The 20,794-nt window shown below is 35.7% G+C and overlaps 1 protein-coding gene across 1 annotated transcript; it reads right to left on the bottom strand.

Annotated features, from left to right (window-relative positions):
- Positions 1-12,572: 12,572 nt before the first annotated feature.
- On the bottom strand, positions 12,573-13,118 carry LOC125220584 (uncharacterized). Its single transcript, XM_048122740.1, has one exon. It carries the CDS (start codon positions 13,116-13,118, stop codon positions 12,573-12,575), a length of 546 nt encoding a protein of 181 aa, XP_047978697.1.
- Positions 13,119-20,794: the final 7,676 nt, after the last annotated feature.

Genomic DNA, 20,794 nt, shown 5'->3' with positions numbered 1-20,794 from the left:
GTATGGTGTAGATGGGTCTTCACCATCAAAAGAAAGCCCGATGGGTCAATTGAGCGGTATAAAGCAAGACTAATAGCCAAGGGATACACTTAGACCTATGGAGTCGACTACGCCAAAACATTCTCATCTGTGGCGAAGATGAGCACTATTCGAGTTTTATTCGCAATAGCAGGAACCAGGGAATGGCCGCTACATCAGTTCGACGTGACGAATGCCTTTTTGCATGGGGAACTCAAGAAGCCAGTTTATATGGATGCACCCCCGGGGTTTACTGAAGATTTTACAGGCGGAAAGGTCTGTAAACTGCAGCGGACGCTGTATGGGCTAAAACAGTCGCGTAGAGCATGGTTTGGGAGATTCACAAAAGCAATAAAGAAGTACGGGTACAGGCAGAGTAATTCCGATCACACTTTGTTTCTGAAGAAGAGAGAAGGGAAAATCACGTGTCTGATTATCTATGTAGATGATATGATCCTCACTGGTGATGATGAAGAAGAAATAAAACAAATAAGGAAGAATTTATTCACGGAGTTCCAAATGAAAGACTTGGGATTACTCAAATTTTTTCTATGTATCGAGGTGCTTAGATCAAGAAAGGGAATATTCATAAGTCAAAGAAAGTATGTGCTCGACTTATTGGCAGAAACGGGATTGGTGGAGTGTAAGCCAGCCGACACCCCTATGGTTCAGAACCATGGCTGGCGGATAATTGAAGGAGCAGAACCGACTCACCGCACGAGATACCAGCGTTTGGTTGGGAAACTGATTTACCTCTCCCACACCAGGCCTGACATTGCTTATGCAGTCGGTGTGGTAAGCCAGTTCATGCATGCACCCCAAGTTGCACACTGGGAGGCAGCTTTGAGGATCGTGTGATATCTAAAGGGGACGCCAGGTCATGAAATTTTGTTCGAAAACCACGGCCACTTGGAGATTCATGGCTTTACAGATGCTGACTGGGCAGGTAATCCCAATGATAGAAAATCAACTGTTGGGTATTTCACATTTGTAGGGGGAACCTTGTCACACGGTGAAGTAAGAAACAGAAAGTAGTTGTCTTGTCTAGTGCCGAAGCGGAATTCCGAGGGATCAAAAGTGGGTTGACTGAGGTCCTTTGATTGAGGAAATTGATGAACGAACTAGACCTCAATTCACAGGAGTCGTGTAAATTGTTTTGCGACAATAAGGCAGCAATCAGTATATCTGAGAACCTAGTCCAGCATGATCGTACGAAGCACGTTGAGGTGGATCGACATTTCATCAAGGACAATATAGATGCCAAGAAGGTAGAGCTACCCTTTGTGAGATCTGAAGATCAACTGGTGGACATCCTTACAAAGGCTGTAGACGGAAGAAACTTTAATGATGTATTGGGCAAGTTAAGAATGTGTGATCCCATTACTTAACTTGAGGGGGAGTGTTAGAAAGGAAAATCTGTTAGAAAGGAAAAGATCAATTAAGGCGAGGAGATTGTATAGAATCACAGAAATTAGGAAATTAGTATCATTGTGATTAGGGCAAAATCTTGCCATATATGTGTAATACTAAGCCTATATAATGAGGCGTGTATATTGTGATCAATATACAAGCAAGAATGAATAAAACTATTCCTTTATCATGGTATCAGAGCGGGTCGCCGATTGTGGGTCAAATTTAACTGATCCAGCAGTATATCTGGGCCAAAACCGAAAAAATGAATGACCCAACAGTATATCTGGACTTAAAAATTTGGGCCTAGTGGTCCAACCGATCAAAAAAAAATTGGACCGATTGTCCAATCGATTAGAAAAAAAGTCCAACCCCTCCAAGGTTCACCTTGAAGGGTTTGAGGAAGGGTGTTGACAGTTGAAACTAAAAATATAACATATAACTGTCCCATATCAGTGTCAAGAGAAAACTGAAACTAGTATATAAATCTCATGGGCCCTCCTCCTATAACCAATTGGTTTTAGGATGGAACCCATGGATTTCTATCACTTTCTATGAATAAACTTCCTATCTTTTCTCGTATTACTAAAATATTTAACAATATTTTCCTCTCTACTTTACTACTTCCTCCGTCCCATTGAAGATGACCCACTTTCCTTTTTAGTTTGTCCCAGCTAAGATGACCCATTACTTAAAATGGAAACACATTTATCTCTACTTTATCCACTCTCTCTTACTTTACTCTCTCCTCTCAACTCACAAAATAAATTTGCATAAAATCGCGTGCCGCCCAAGAAAGGGGTCATCTTCCTTGGGACGGAGGGAGTATATTTTTAAACAAGTGCTACATTTAAAATCTGGGGAAAATAAGAAAGTGGATATCTTAAATTGGCCGCGGTTCCAATATTGTACGCAGGGGCGGAGCCACGGTGGGGCCAGGGGGACCCTTGGGCCCCTCACCCAATTATGTATTTAGTATATATAATATATGTATGAAGAATTAAGTATGTGTAGACTTAGCTCAGTTGCACTGAATTCTAGTCTTCTTTCTACAAGGTGCTGAGTTTGAAACCTTGAGTGAGCATATTATTTTTTTTTGTTTGATTAGATTTATAAAAATATAATTTGTTTTGCGTAAATAATTCAACTTACGTTTAAAGAATTATTTAGCTCTTCAAATGTAAAAATATGCTCTTAGTATCATACTACTCCATAATAAAATTGATTTTAAAGCTATGCTTGCAGTTCATTTCTGGGTTTTCTTTATTTTCTCAAATTAGTAATTTTTATTGGTTTTCTCATATTCATAATTCATTTATATTTTATGGATTCTCATATTATTAACTTTTATGGATTGTTTTCACTAGTAATTTTCTAAAAATAATCTTAATTTATAATGATAAATAATGATTTAATAATATAAGTATAGAAATAAAATCAATTTTAATATGATGTTCTTTATTATAAAAAATCTAAAATTGAAAATAACTCTTTGATCTAATAAATACTATGTAAATATATCGTAGAGTATTAGTAAAATCGATGTTATGCTTTTAAAAAATCTATTCTCTAATTAATTTTCTCATCATTTATTTTTTTACCCGTGGCTTTTTATATTGTTCACGTCTGAGCTGTTTCCGCATCTTTAGCATTGAGTCACACAAAAAATTTAATGGTAATTTGGGCCCTCACTATTAAAGTTCTGGCTCCGCCACTGATTGTACGGTACCAATATTATGTCACACGATACTTATATGTACTCCATATTGTACGGCACAAAGTTATTCAAATCATAATATTATGTCACACGATACTTATATGTACTCCATATTGTACGGCACAAAGTTATTCAAATCATAATATATATACTCCATATTGTACGGTACCAATATTATTCATGATATCACCATATTACACAAAGCAAAATGCTTGATTATTTCACACGATACTTATATGTAGATAAATATACGGATGATGGAAGGATGATCGGATTAGTTTATTTATTTTGACCTCCAATAAGGCTACCACCAAGGACAGGGGGGAGTTCTGCGAGATTTCCAACACCACCAACGACACTGGGGAGACCTCCGAGACCACCACCAACGACAGGGGAGAGAACATTTGGAAGCAAACCAAGGTCAGTTAAATGACGGCTAGTAGCATCACTCATCACCACAAACATACACAAAATCGCAACGTTGATGCACAATCCAATCCTCTTCGTTTTGTACATGTATTGATGATGTAGGATATATGCATGCACTTGTTATGAGTATTTATAGGGAGATTTCAGTATTAAAACTACAACTTCTATGGGGGATTAATTAATGTAATATGAAGTTCCATATATTAATGTTTGTCTTAAATAGTTTGGCATACTATAGTTTGGCATACTCGTACTAGCTAACATCTTTTTTCTACTAAAATAATTCTATATTTAGCATTTGAAATGACTCTTCAAAAAATTCCAAATTCTATATTTTTTGAAAGGACTCTTCAAGAAAATCCAAGTTCCAAAAAATTCCAAATAATTTCTGAAGTAGTGGCGGGCGCAGAAAATTTTGCTAGTAGGAGCTCCACTATACTCCCTTCGTTCCACTATAAAATTTTTGTACATTCTATAGTAGTGAAGTCATTTTTTTTAGTAAAAATCAACACATTTGAGTTCGGCACATGTTTTAAGAAATATAAAAAAAAGTTGGTGAAAAAAGATAGTGGAATGTGGATCTTATTTTTATATATTAGTTTTATAATAAAATGCGAATAGAAAAATGTTAGTGAAATGTTAGGCCTATTATCATTTATGTAATATTTTAATCAGGACTCCTTAAGTAGGACACCTAAAAATGGTAAATTGAGACTCCTAGATTGGGATGGAGGGAGTAACTTTTTGCATGATTGAACTAAAAATAAAATTATAAATTCATTTTCTTATTCTCAATATTTCATAAAATATAACAGAAAAACTATTTATTTTTTGTATAATTAAATTAAAAATAAACAGATAGGAAGAACTAGAAAATTGAAACTAACAATAAAAATCAATAACAAAAAGGTGCTATTGGAGTACTAGAAAATAAAATTAGTCAGTTTTAATTTTAAATAATTTTAAAACTACTCAATATAAGTATGCGTATTTTATGTCAGAGTCTTGTACATTTTCCAAGAAAAGAACTCAAACATATCTTCTTCTTCTTCAAGACACAGGAAACCATTTCTCTGTAACTTAAGAAATTTAAGTTTCAGCCCTTTTTATCATGTAGTTTCCATCGATTTAATCTTCCACATCATTAATTTGGTGAGGGCTGATGATTTTTCAAAATTTTGAAAAAATTGTAGATAAGAAAAAAAGGAAAAAATAAATTTGGGTAGGGGCTAAGCCCCTCCCCCTCCCTTACTGCGTCCGCCAGTGTTATGAAGCTATGGTGATTCTTACATAATACACTATGGATTAACCTGAATAAAATACTAAATTTAGAGGGTTGAAGACATAATTTTCTACTCGATAAAATTCCAACTCTATTAGCCGAATCCGAGGAGGTTGCCTGGGACCCAATGGCATATGCTTCAGCTTTATTTAAAACTTGATTATAGCTGAAAAAATAAGATAAAATAAGTTCTTCAATTACTCTCTACAGTATGACATATACTTTAATGCAAATTTCATAAAATAAGAAAGTGATAAAAAAAAAAGTTTGAATCATATATTTTTGTAGTAGAGAACAAGACTTACTCATTAGAGGTAGAAATTTATCCAAAATAGAAGGTGACTAATTTCTATGGAGGGTCTAAAATGAAAAAAAACAAATAAATTATTGGTTGCAGACAATGGTAGTTTACATTAAATTTATTTTTATAACTATATAATATAAGATGTTATTCTTATACATTAAATCATTCAACAACTCAAGATTTATCATTAATATTTTTATTTGATGTTATATTTTTAAAAACTTTATATTAATAATAATTAATTATGTTTTAGTTTGAATATATATATTTCAAATTCTGTCAATCAAATGCCCTGAGTTGTGAAAATATGTATACTTTTTTCATCTAATGAAGTATGAAGGTTGTATAAATATGAGTACTTTTTTCATTTAATGAAACATGAGGATGAAGACTTGAAGCTTCATATACTAGGTCTTAATTAGTTAGGCATCCCCATACTAGCTATCATCTTTTTCCACAAAATTTCCAAATTTTACTCTTTAATTAGTTGCCGAAGGAGAATGAATAATGACTCAACGTTGATAGGATGATAAAATAACGAAGGCTTGTGAATTTGCGATAAGATAAACTATCTAATCACAATTTGTAGAACTAGGGCATATTCATGAATAAAATACAATCGCATGTGTCCATTTAGGATTTCAAATTATAAGGATTGGGTTGTTATCAACCCAATTCAATAAAATTAAACTCTAACTCAACTCAAAATTGTCGGATTCTTGTCAGGTTCCAACTCATGAACTTTGTGCGTATTCGTGTCAGGAGTATCAAACACTGCCGGCCCTACCATTTATATAGTAATTACTCCCCCGTCCCAATAGAGATATCACACTTGGATATTGGCATGAGATTTAAGAGATGTTGTTTTGTGTGTTAAATGGAGAGGAAAAATATATTTTTATATGTGAATATGAGACGAAACGTTTTCCAAAAAAGGAAACGTGTCATTTTTTGTGGAACTAACTAAAATGGAAAGCATGATATCTACCTTTGGACGGAGGAAGTACTATACAATATAGTTTGACACGACATAATAAGGACCAGATATTGATATTTCACGATTAATACCTAATATTACAATAAAATACTCCCTCTCTTTCAAGATAGTTGAGTCGTATTCGTCTTTGGGTTGTCCCAAAGTAGTTGAGTCATTTCCTTGTTACATAAAAATGGTTACTTTTAAATTAATGGCGTATCTTCATAGGTTTAATATGTAGCGGTAATAGTGTTGGCACTTTTGATTGAAATTAAAAATTGTACACTGGTATATTTTTTATTTCCATAATACACATGGTTAGGTTTGATTTGGAAAATACTATAAATACTTTTTATTTAAAGGATTTATTTTTAACTTTTTCACTTATTTTTCTAGTACTTCTTGTATCTTCTTATACATGTAATTTCCCTGCCAATAATTGAGCATGTCGTCGCCTGCTTAATTACCAATTGTAGCTCGTCACGTGGTGTATCTAGGGGTGGGTCGATACGATATATCGTATCGAAAATGTTGTATCGTGTATCGTATCGAAAATATCGATATGAAAGAATTTCATATCGTTATCGTATCGAAAGTTTCGATATATCGAATTTCGATATATCGAACTTTCGATATAAAAAAATTTCATATCGTTATCGTATCGATATTTCGATATATCGTATCGAAATTCGATATATCGTTAAATATCGATATATATCGAAAATTTCGATATATATCGAAAATTTCGATATATATCGATATATATCGAAAATATAATATCGATATATATCGAAAATATCGATATATCGAAAATTTTCGATATATATCGTATTTTCGATATAAAACGATATATCGCGATATAAGGAAATTCATATCGTTATCGTATCGAAAGTTTTCGATACGATATCGTATCGTATCGAAAATTACGATATATCGAAAATTCGATAATTTTTCGATATTTTTCAATACGATACGAGCGATATATCATTTTTTCGGTATTTTTCCCCAGCCCTAGGTGTATCCAACTTTTAATTTTTCTAGTAACATTTAATAAAAATAATTAATTATGCAATTTAAAAAAATAGTCGGGCTGACAAGCTCTGAAAGAGTCTGCCGTGGCCCGTCTTTCCTTTTGAGTTATTCCAAGGTAGTTGAGTAATTTCATTATGTCAAACACTTTATCCACTTTCATACTTTACTTTCTCTTACTTTATTCTTTCTTTTACTTTACTTTTTCCACATTTACCTTTAATACACCAATTTCTTAGTTTATGTGCTTAAAAAAAATGCCTCAACTATTTTGGGACTATAAGATTGTACCACTAGTATTTCATGATACGACCATATATATTACATAAAGCAAAATGGTCAATTATTATAGACGATATTTATATACAGATAATTATATGGGGGATGGAATGATAGATGATTATTTTCAAAGTGGTGGGAGCGGTACAGGAATAGCTCCGGCAATCTCTGGCCCCAAAAGATGTGGGAGGAGACCTCCGGCAGGACCGCCACCACCACCTCCGAGTCCGAGAAGTGTTAGGAGGAGACCTCTGCCACTGCCACTGCCACTGCCACTGCCACCAATTAAATGACGGCTAGTAGCATCACACATCACCACCAACATACACAAAATCGCAACGTTGATGCACAATCCCATCCTCTTTATTTTGTTCATAATATGATGAATGCATTGACATGTGGTTATTTATAGGGAGTTTAAGTGTTCAAATTTCAACTTTGGTGGGGTATTATTGTAAAATGAAGCTCCATATGCTAGTCTAGCTAGGTATTAATTAGTTAGGCATATAATTCGAACTAGCTAAACATCTTTTTTCTACTAAAATTATTCTATATTTACTCTTTGTATTGACAAAGGAGAACAAATTGTGATAAAAGTTGAAGTTGGGAAGTTAATTCGGATATTCAAGGCTTGCGATCACATAAAGCTGCAAAATCAATAAGGTCTTGCGATCACAAAAATAACCAAAAATATTTAAAAATAATGTCTACATACATATATAAATATTTTAAATAGCCTAGGTTATAGTAATTAGTTAGGCATATATATCTATACTAGCTAGCATTTTTTTTCTACTAAAAATTTCCATATTAAGTTTTGAAATGAATCTTTAATAAAAATCCAAATTTGCTCTTTGAAATGATGAAAAAGAATTAATTCTGCTCTATGTTGCAAAGAGAATTTGGATATTCAAGACTTGCAATGAGATAATAACGCTGCAGACTAATAAGGTGGTATTGTAAGAAGAGAAAATGATATATGCAGAATAATTTAATTGTCTGATGGAAGAAATTAGCATGTTTCGAGCTTCATGATTATGTGATAATTATCAGTTTTTGCAGATAATTTGTTACAAATGGCTATTTACATGGAAAAAGACAAAAAATTCATGGTCATTTACTCATTTTTACGATGTTGCTCCTTAATTCATGATTAATAATGTGTTCATGATTAAGCCTAAAAATGGTTACATTCAAATTAAAAGGAAATATCTTTATAGTTTATAATATAAAGTGGTAATAGTGCAAAGTTGCACTTTTGATTGGAATTAAAAAAATGTACTCGTACACTAATTTTTATTTCTATAATACATTTGGTAAGGTTTGATTTAAAAAATATAAGTACTTCTTAATTTAAAGATCTGTGACTTCCAATGATATTACATCAAAAATTTGATCCATCTAAAGATATTTTTGCAAAATGAGATGCGCTTTTAATAAAATTACATAGTTCATGGGCTAAATTTATAGTTCTCTCTTAAATTTTTAGTATTGACTAATGTTATTAAAACAACCATAACAATAATCCACGACAACTTGAAATACATAGATTGAAAAAGGCACACCTCCTTCAACAATTTCTTATCATACAATAATCTCGCGCCTATCATTTGTCGTTTTGATTGTATCTCTAATAATATTCCATTTATCTCATTCAAATTGATCTTATTTTTTTTCGATTTATCTTAATTAAGATCGTCATTTTCTACTATACAATAAATTTCCAATCTTGGGCAGAGCCACATGAGCCCTAGGTAGGAAAAATTTCCCCAAAATTTTTTCATAACCATGCTATTTTTCTTTAAATTTACAAATTTATTTTTAAATTCATTTTACTGTTCCCTTCTAATATTTTTAAATTTATTTATAATATTTTTAGTTCCGTTTAACATTAATTTCTGGCTCCGCCCTACTTCCACTCTTCTATCATATAAGTAAAATATTTAACAACATTTTTCTCTCTGCTTTACTATACTCAACCTGTACTCCACCTAAAATTATGTACTCCCTCCGTCTCAGCCTAAGCGAGACGTTTCATTTTTAGACTGTTTTGGGAAAATGATACTAGTAAATAGTTAAAGTGGCTCTTCTATAATATTCTCTCTCATACTTAATTTTATCTCCACTTTAACTATTACTACTACATCCATCCCTGAAAATTTGTCACTTATATCCATTTTTGTTCATCACTAAATATTTGTCACCTTTTTCACTTTTAATATTTTTGGCAGTGGATATCATATTTCACTTATTCATTCTCATTCACATTTTATTATAAAGCTAATATATATAAGTATGACTTATATGTCACTAACTTTTTTAACCCACTTTCTATCACATTTCATAAAATCCGTGCCGGATAAAATGGTAACAAATTATAAGGGACGGGGAAGTATAATTTTTCCAAAAAGGTCCAAAAATGAAACGTCCGCTTAAACCGGAACGGAGGGAGTGGAATTCAATTAAAATGATAATACAATAAGAAAGTGGAGTATTTTAATTATGATTTGATCTTAATATCGAAATGATAATAATAATAATAACAATAAGAAAGATTAAATATGGTGATACAATAAGCCTCCAGAATGATAAAGTGGCACAAAATCATATAGTAATGCATAGTAGTACTATAAGATTGTGCGATATCATTTGATGATATAACTTTATTAAAGGAAGCAAAATGCTTGATTGTTATACATGATATTTATATATAGAGGTTGATGGAATGATATTATTTTCAAACTCGTGGAAATGGTGCAGCGGGGTTTGGGATATCGTCTGAATTATATCCTCCAAAATTGACTCTGATAGTGAACGTGCCCACACCTCTACGAGTACCTCCGACGCCACCTGCGACAGAAATTAAGATAAATTCGATATCGAGTCTGAGAAAAAATTCACTAATCAAGATATATCAATGTGACATGCTACGTCCAACCAATATTTATTTATCCAACCAATTTAAGAAAAATAGAAAAATTAAAAATGGTGATACCATAATCATGCATGATAACTTGGCACAAAGTCATTCAAATCATATGCTAGTCATGACATGAGCATATTACATGCATAAAGCAAAATGCATGATTTATAGACGATAATTATATGATGAAAGGATTAATTAGGTGATTATTTTCAAAGTGGTGGAAGAAGAGCTCCGGCACCACATATGGCATCAACTGAAGCGCCAAGGCCAAGTAAATGACGGCTAGTAGCATCACTCATCACCACCAACATACACAAAATGCACAATCCTATCATCGTCTTCATTTTGTACATGTATTGTATTGATGTATAAATAATACTACTCCTACTTGATAGAATATAGATGCATGCTTATGGGTATTTATAGGAGATTTCAATGATATAATTTCAACTTTATGGGGTATTAATGTAAATATGTACTCCATATGAAGCTCTATATACTAGCCAAGCCAAAGTCTTAATTAATTAGTTAGGCTTATTATGTACAAAGAATCTGAAACCAGAATACAAATTTATACTCCCTCCTCCCATAAAAAATATAAGCATTTCAATTATTTAGTAAAATTATAGTAGAATATTATAACTTCGAATTTAACTCTACAGAATTTCAATTGCAACACGATTTAATTTTATGTCACCAAATGTATATTTAAGGATGTTAGTGCAGCTCGAAGCTTGTTGATTGACCCAAATAGTCTACTAAATTTAGAAGATTGAAGACCTAATTTTATAACTCGATAAAATTCCAACTTAATTTGTTGAACTTGAGGAGGTTGGTCTGGGACCCGATGATTAGCCCATATATGCAATTATTGCATATCCTTTTACTTTATTTATAACTTGGTTCAACCCTTGAACAATGATTTGATAAATGGATAACTACAAAAACAAGAAAAAATAAGTTCTTCAAATTATCCTTCCGTATTTAATATTTTCTCTCAAATATTACATATTTTTATGGGAATTTGGTAAAATAAGAATGAGAAGAAATAATTGACCCATTATGGAGTGAAGAAAGAGCCTTCCTCATTAGAGATAGAAATTTATTCAAAACTATAATAACTATTGGTTGCTGACTATGGTGATTTACATTAATTTAATAATCATTATATAATAATAATAGATAAATAAATTGAAAAATTCAGTTTATGGTACGTAAGAAATATTCTAAATTCTAAAATATGATTTAAAATTGTTTAAATATGTTTATATTTAATTTTAATATGTCAATATACATTATAAGTTATTCTTATACATTCAGCTTATCAATATCATTTTTACTCAATGTTGTATTATTAATATAATTATATTAATATTTAATTATATCTGAGTTTAAATATATATTTCAGAATTCACTCAATCTAATGTCTTACGTTGTATAAATAAGAGTACTTTTCTCATTTAATGAAATTTGAAGGTTGAAGATTTGAAGCTCCATATACTAGGCATCCTCATACTAGCTATCATCTTTTTTCCACAAAAAAATCCTAAATTTACTATTTTAGTTGTCGAAGGAGAATTAATTGTGTTTAACGGTGCAAGGTTGTGAATCATTGATCGGATAAACTCGAGGTGGTCTTACACTAATCACGATTTGTAGGGAATATTCACGAATAAAATACAATTCACACTGAAAACTCATCGAAACGCTGAAACACACAAGTATATGTTTGTTACACTGATGAAACAAATGCATGTGATTATTATATTTATACCCAATTTTCAAATCGGGTATTGGACATTAAATGATTTCAGAGAAAAATTTGGTATCTAAAAATAGTGATTAAATTCTTCAATTTTTTTTTTTTATCATTAAATCAAATGAATTTCACGAAAAAGAGTTTTTACATGAACACTCCTTGGGCATACCCAAGTAAAGAAGACAACCAAACAGGCTCGGTGTCTCAAAACTAGCAAACTGGCGGGCAAACAAGCCCAAGATCCAATCTATAAAAGTAACAGCCATGGTACTATCTATAAATGAACGGGCCTCGTTAAAACCTTTCAAGACCAAAAATCCTAATCGGGAAAAAATATCCCGAAAGGAAAAAGAGTACCCAAGAAAATACCATGGGGATCAAACTAAAATGCCCTAGAGGGCGGCTATAAAATTGACCAAGGCTAGGGTCGTAGTCATCGATGGTCAGGCACATTGTTGCATAACTTGTTCCTGTGGGAATTTAGCATAGAGTATACTATAGACAACTATCTTTATCTGGAACACGATCCACACATTATCATATCTCTTTCCGTCCATGATAGCAGCATTTCTGGCAAGCCATATGTAGTACACCGTAGCGATTAACGCAATCCTTTCCGCCACATGTACTATTCGAGAAGGCCGCCTGTCCCGCACAAGCCATTTGATGGCGCTCTTAATTGTTGTGGGGCGTCTGCGTAGGCCAATCCAGTCGCGAACATTATCCCACACCTTCCAGGTTTCTCGGCACCTAAAAAACAAGTGGTCTACATTCTCGTCCTCCCTGGAACAAAGTCCACACGATGCATCAATTTCCTCCCATGTTATTCGGTCTCGTGTAGTAAGACGTCCTCTGATGGCCAGCCAACAGATGAAGGAGTATTTAGGAGGGATAAAATCCTTCCAGATGTACTTCGCCCAGAACCTCCTATCCTTCCTTGGTCGAAACCACTCGTATGCTGCCTTGGTGTCTGATAAGGCTAATTTCATGCATCGGTTATGTGGTGAAAATCACTTTATTTTACTGGGTCTAACGCAGTTTTTAAGCCAGGTGTGTGAAGGAAATCGCTAGATCCAGGAAGAGCTGGAGGCAATGGACTAGCGAAGGAAAGCGAAGGAAAGTGAGCAGAGTTGAAGAGAAAAATGGCTGGACGAAGGGAGTCAAAAGCTGAGGGTAACGAAGACTATTCACACCCTGCTGGACCCACTTCCACGCCTATATATAGAGGAGCATGCAGCACACGATATATACATGATTTTGCTCTCAGCTCACACACTTACACACACTTGGGAAAAATGGGAGTTCTGGGGTAGTTAGGGGTTTCATCTTCGGAGAAAGTTAGTGGTAGCACCGTCCTCACGGAGGGCGAAGATACAATCAGTTTACATTCAGTTTTTGCACTCTTATTCCGTCGAACTTCAACGTTTCCGAAGTCGATTGGTTGCTGGCTACTTACCGATTATCTATGCATTTAGTTTATGTTATGATGGTGTTTATTTTGTGTTGATTTACGTTGATTTTATGCTTTCAAGGTTTAATTTCAGAAGTTGAATGTTATTCTCTGTTTTAGATGTTTCTGTGCTTGATCTGGGAAATAGGTTGTGGATCTGTGTTGTTGTTGTTGATCGGTGGTTGATCGGCGAATCTGTAGCTACGGACATAAATTTGGACGGAGTATGTTTCGGATGCTTGGATCCGGAGTGGATTTAGCATCCGAAGTGTGGATCTGAACAGGGGAAACCGAGTTGTGCATGGATTATGAATTTTCTGCTCTCTTTTCATTTTACTTCGTCTAGTAGTCGCAGATCTGCTTGGGTTAAATTGTTCTTCGATTTTATTGCTTTAAATCCAGTCAGCTTGTTTCGATTTACGTCCTATCTCTGTTTTTACTGGATGTTTTATGCCAATTGTTGGAGAAGATGATGTCGCTATTAGTTAGTAATTTAGTTCGTTGTTTTTCAGCTTTTCATCCGTATTTTACCTTTTCAGTAAATGGTCCCCACCGTCAGTTGTTTTCCCAGGTCTAGGCAATTTAGGAAATAGTTTCTTAGATCTAGTGATTGTCCCGCTGTTCCAGTAAGATGCAATTTTCCTGTTTGTCTAGATCTAGTTGTTAGCATAGCAGATTTCAACACCAAGTCTAGTTTAATTTCCTCAACCCAAATTGCGTGGCAGCAGCCAACCCAAAATAGTTCCCGAGTCCTTGAACCTGTTTATTACGCATTCATCTCTGTGGGATCGATCCCTACTTCCCTGTGCTAATTTTAGTATACGTGGTTGAGGGTTTTGAAGAGGTATTATGTGTGTCCGACGACCGAGATCTTTCGACGATCCATGAGTTCCTAGACCCTGTGATCTAGTGGATTCGCTGGATCTAGGAAGCTTGATATTCCTTACTGTGCACACAGTCTAAACCCAAAGTAGCTTCAAATGGCGCCGTTGCCGGGGATGGATGGCGTTAATTATTATTGCGTTTGAGGATTTGGTGTAAATAGTTTAATTTCTATTATTTTGTTTTTTTTTTTACAGTTTATGAACACGGGCTTCCATTCTGGAAGTTGGGCTAGTTCATCTGGGTCAGGAAACGCCCGATACAAGTGGCAAGTCAAGGAGACTACGTCCACTGTCACTACCAGATCAGGATTAAGGACAGTAGACCCGTTTCCGTTCGAATCAGAAAGTGAGAAGGAGTGGAACTCGTCAGGAGAAGAGGACCCGAAGTCGTCCACAGAAACAGAGCATTCCGAGACTGAGGAGGAGAAAGACCCAAATATGGCTCATTTAGTGGATCCCGATCCGGAGATAGGTTCACTCACCGCGCATCTAGACGGTGAGCCCGCCCATGCCATAGTCTCAAACCCGCGCTGGAGGTCTATCGATATCAAGACAAACGTGCTCGGGGTTTTGCCCACATTCTCTGGACGGAGGAACGAATGTCCTTACGAATTCCTAAACGAGTTCAGTAAGCTATGCAGCATTCAAAAGCGACCCAACGAGGCGACTGAGGAGGACTACCTTCTGCGTGCGGTCCCGTTTGCCCTTAAAGGGGAGGCTAATACTTGGTTGCTGAGGCTCCCACCAGACTCGATCAACACATGGAAGGACTTCAAACTGGAGTTCTTGGATTATTTTTTTCCGTCCAACAAGACGAACGCCTTGAAGAAGGAGATCCAGGAGTGCAAGCAAGAATATGATGAGTCTCTGAGCTCTTATTGGTCCCGGTTCAAGGGACTGTTGGATGCTTGTCCGAACCATAGGATGATTGAGGCAGCGACTTACTATCTGTTTTACGAAGGTGCAAACCTTGAATCAAAGGACTTGATGAATTACTCGAGCGGGGGAAATTTTACCAAGAATAAAGCAAGTGAAGCCAGAGAAACTTTGGGAAGATTGATCGAGGCGAAGAAGGCCTATGATAACCCACAGAGCATTTTGAGAAGGGGATCGGCCAATGCAGTAACAGAACAGGATGACAAGAAAGTGGAGGACAGGATAGATAAATTAGAGAAAGCACTGTTGAATGCAATTGAGAAGTACAACCCTCATGCTCTATCGGAAAATGAGAAACCCCCTGTTCCAGAGGAAAGGCAACTTCAACCTTATTACGGTCAACCTTGTGAAGGGGAGTGCCAAGCCCAGACAAATTCAATGGGAAGTTGGAATCCGGATGGAAGTTGGAACCAAGGAAGACAAAAGGAGGCCCCATGGAGGACTCACCCCAATTTTAGATGGACTGACAATGATCATAGTCAGCCGCCCCCACTGCAGCTCACAAATTATGCACACCCTCCAGAGAGGCAGTCCAACTGGTCAGGGAGAAATCAAGAGGGGCAACTGCAACTAGGGTACATGAATCAGGACCATACTAATTGGGGAAGCAGGAATCAGAACAATCCAGGGAGCTCCTATGTATCACCTCACCAGAGGAATAACCAAAGGAACTATCAGAGTTCCCAACCAAATCACCAAGGGAATCAAGGGTTTAGCAACCAGTACAATAACCACAAAGGAAATCAGGGGAACTATCGGCAAACCCAAGGACAGAACCAAGGTCAAGGATCAAATTCTAATCAATTCAACTCCAGGCCACAGAGGAGTTTGGATGACATGGTCCACGGCCTAGTGATTTCACAACAGTTCATGCAGAATAACTTGCATTCCAACAACGACGTGGTGCACAAATTGCAAGACGCTTAGTCGGAAGACAAAGAAGCCATGGACATGATGGCGAAACAGCTGTCCCAGATCGCTGTTTCTTTAAATGAGATGCGGGGAAATGAAGGGAAACTTCCTGCCACGGTCAAGCCACCCGACCGAGCAAACATTAGTCACATCACCTTGAGATCTGGGAGGGGCTATGAAGGACCGACGCTGGAGATCGACGAAGAAGTACCCGCGCAAGCAAGTAAGGGGAAGGAGAATCAAGTGTTTCAAGGGGATAGCCCTAGACCCAGAGAAGTTCCTGTTCAGGATAACCTCCAAAAGGGAGATTTAGAGGGATCGTTACCTCGAACAGCTGATCCATTTTTCTTAGATCCAGAGTCAGAGTTAGTAAGTAAGGAAGGAAGCAGGGAAGCTGGAGAAACCCCAGCTGGGAGTTCCACAAATGCGGTGAAGCGGGCAAAGCCGTTTCCATACCGAGGGGAAGCAAAGAAAAAGAAGGATGATACAGAGGACCTCATGGAGATTTTTAGCAAGTTGAAAATCAACCTGCCCTTCTTGCAAGCCCTGAAGATGCCTGCCTTAGCAAATTCATCAAGGAATTCATAGCAGGGAAGACCAAGCCAGACGGGAAAATTGTGATCGGGGAGAATGTGTCTGATGTGATACAAAAGAGAAGGATGCCTTCGAAATGCACAGACCCAGGTATGTTCGCATTACCCATTCCGAAAATCCCCTATTTCGAAAAATTCGTATGCCACGGTCCCATATTTTCGAAAGGTCAACGAATTTAATCCCAAATTTCGAAAGACCTGCGAATTGAGACCCTTTTTTCGAAATTTGTTGGGTCTTAACACTTCTGGAATCAAAGTTTTATGAGGCGTGAAGAATATATCATAAATAAATATATATACTCCCTCCATCCCACTACAAGCGAGACGCTCCAAATCGGACATTGTTTTGCAAAAATAATAAATAATTAGAGTAGAGATAAAATAAAGTAAGTAAGATGATAATTTATATACGACTCTCTTCTATATTATTCTCTCTCTTACTTTATTTTCTCTCTACTTTAGTACTCCCTCCGTCCCAGAGAAGTTGGCATACTTTGAAAATGGCACGGGATTTTAGGAGGTTTTGTTTTGTGTGTTAAATGGAGAGAGAAAATATAATTTTTATATTCATGTGAGAGAGAACTTTTTCCAAAAAGGGAAATGTGACATCTTTTGTGGGACAAACTAAAAAGGAAAGTGTGTCAACTTCTCTGGGACGGAGGGAGTATTATTTAGCATATCTTTCCATATATTCTTAGTATCTTTATTTCTTGTTCCCTAAGTCAGAATAGTGTTATAAATAGGAGATATTGTATTCTTCTGTTGCATTCAGAAATATCAATTATCCTTTTATTTTATCTTTACACTTTTATCATATCGTTCTTGGTTTGATCGACCAGCAAAGCTCCGGCGACTGCCTTTTATACCTAAATTTGACGTCGGAGTGATCGTCGGGCAATAGCTCCATCGACGTTCGACGCGAATTATCCAAGTTAAGGAACTTCATCCTTAACAATTGGTGTTTTCATCTTCACAACTCATGGCTCATACCAACGAGGATATCATTACCCTGTGCGACCGGATAATGGCTTTCTGCATCAGAATAAACGAGAGGTTGGATGCGGCTGATCTCCGGGTTGCTGAACTCCAAGCATCGCGACAACCCGCCGCGTCAAACTACGGCTGCTCCATGGCACAGTGTCACAACTACCCCCAGCTTCCAATACCCTACCTCCAGCAACGTCCCCAATCCTACCGGCAGCCACCAACAGCAGCTGCCGCTGCAAGCCTACCCCACCAAAACTACCAGCCTGATGGACAGCAGCTGCACCAGCAAGCCCCCACTCGGCTGGCCACCGCCACCTCCGTAACACTCGCTGTCTGGCTGGTCTCCGCCGAGTCACGGTCGTTCAGCAGCACCGCTTCCCACTGCGGATGTCGCTATCTCAAAGGGGAAGATAGATTCTTCTCTTTCGGGGTTGAATTTATTTGGGAGGTTTGATAGGGAACAAGGGAATTTTAGTTCTGTGTATGGACCTCGAATGAAGGTGCACGAAGGAGAGGGGTCTGATTCATCGATTTTAGATGCACAGATTGAATACTCATGTGACGATGCCAAAATTTTTGACTGCTCGAGTTCTTCTTTAGATTCATATGATGATGTTGAGGCATCTGCCCGTTCCTTTTGTGATTTGAGAATGAGGCTTTCCGAAATTTCAGCTACTAGCGTAGCAAAACCTCAGGAGTATATGTTGCACGAAGAAATTAAGGATGCATAGCTTCTACTTCTACAGTAGTCTCAAAGATTCAGCCAACACCTCCGCCGCTGCCTATTTTCTTGCCGATTGAAAGTGATTTCAAGGTTTGGCTTCAAGGAAAGGTGCATGATAAGTTGGATATTTTGAAATTGTGGAAGATGATGAACTCTTCTTTGATAAAAGAGGACACAAATGGTTTCTATGTGAATTTGCGTATCTGTAATGTTGCGGGTATGAATTATCGTTTAGCATTGCTCGACACAGATGCATGGTTGATCCCTCCTCGGATGGACTCGCGTTGTTTGAGCATTTGTGGTCGTGTTGACAAGATCCCCAATTTAGCGTTGAATTATCACGAGCCTGCCTTGGTGATTTTTTATGGTGATAATGAAGGGAGCCGCTCTGCTGTTCGGTGTGCGTTTGATCCAGGAGGAGATAGATCTCGTCAATCTTATGTTATCAGGGACTCACTTCTTTGCTTCTTCATGTTCCCACCTTGAGGACAAGGTGGATTTTAACCGTGGGGGAGTTGATACGAGAATATCTCTACAAATATCACATCTCTATTATTTAGTTTAGTATATTTAGCATATCTTTCCATATATTCTTAGTATCGTTATTTCTTGTTCCCTAAGTCAGAATAGTGTTATAGATAGGAAATATTGAATTCTTCTGTTGCATTCACAAATATCAATTATCCTTTTATTTTATCTTTACACTTTTATCAACTTTTATCATATCGTTCTTGGTTTGATCGACCGGCAAAACTCCAGCGACTGCCTTTTATCCCTAAATTTGACACCAGAGTGATCGTCGGGCAATAGCTCCCGCGACGTTCGACGCGAATTATCCGAATTAAGGAACTTCATCCTTAACAGGGAGTATTACGTTTGATAATTTTGAGATTAAATATCATAACTTAATCTTAAACGAATAATTGTATAATAATAAATTATAGCCACACTCTTTTAATTAAAACAATTTCGAAATTTAATTCTTTATGGAATATATATATTTCTTATGTTGATTGAGAAACATACCAGAGCTAAGTATATTTCAGCAAATTTTATTGAGTACAACAGTAATATTTAAAAATGGCTATTTACATGGAAAAAGAAAAAAAAAAGTCATGGTCATTTACTCATTTTCACGATGTTGCTCCTTAATTCATGATTAATAATATGCTCATGACTAAGCCTAAAAATGGTTACATGCAAATTAAAAGGGAATATCTTTATAGTTTATAATATAAATTGGGAATAGTGCAAAGTTGCACTTTTGATTGGAATTAAAAAAAATATACTCGTACATTAAGTTTTATTTCTATAATACATTTGGTAAGGTTTGATTTAAAAAATACTACTCCTACTTCTTTTATTTAAAGATCCGTGACTTCCAAGTTCCAATAATATTACATCAAAAATTTGAAAAGATATTTTTGAAAAATGAGATGCGCTTTTAACAAAATTACATAGTTCATGGACTAAATTAATAGTTCTCTCTTAAATTTTTAGTATTGACTAATGTTATTAAAACAACCATAACAATAATCCACAACAACTTGAAATACATAGATTGAAAAAGGCACACCTCCTTCAACATTTTCTTATCATACAATCATCTCGCGCCTATCATTTGTCGTTTTGATTGTATCTCTAATAATATTCCATTTATCTCATTCAAATTGATCTTATTTTATTCGATTTATCTTAGTTAAGATAGTCATTTTCTATATATTTATTACTCCTATACGATAAAATAAATTTTTAATCTTGGGCAGGGCCACATGAGCCCTGGGTAGGACATATTTCCCCCTAAAAAATTCATAGCCATGCTACTTGCTTCAAAGTTACAAATTTATTTTTAAATTCTTCTTTAAAGGTCCCTTCTGAATATTTCTAATTTATTTATAATATAATTTTACTTCACTTGACATTAATTTCTGGCTCCCCCCTACTTCTACCCTTTATCATATCAGTCAAATATTTAAAAACATTTCTCTCTCTATTTTACTATACTCAACTTGTACTCCCCCTAAAATTATGTGGAATTTAAGAAAGTGGGTATCTTAAATTGGATGACTCATTATAATAATACAAATATACAATAAGAATAAAAAGTGGGCATATTAAATTGGATGACTCAAAATATTTATACAATAAGAAAGTGGAGTATTTTAATTATGATTTGATC

Source organism: Salvia hispanica, chromosome 1, assembly GCF_029641045.1.
Source record: "Salvia hispanica isolate PSC_SH4W2 chromosome 1, Shi_PSC_v1, whole genome shotgun sequence".
Lineage (NCBI taxonomy): Eukaryota > Viridiplantae > Streptophyta > Magnoliopsida > Lamiales > Lamiaceae > Salvia > Salvia hispanica.
The sequence above is the reverse complement of the archived record's forward strand: the minus strand, read 5'-3'. Positions and strand labels throughout refer to the sequence as shown.

What these genes read in the sequence shown, in the direction of transcription:
- LOC125220584 (XM_048122740.1), bottom strand. Translation starts at nt 13,118, where the DNA reads ATGAAATTAGCCTTATCAGACACCAAGGCAGCATACGAGTGGTTTCGA.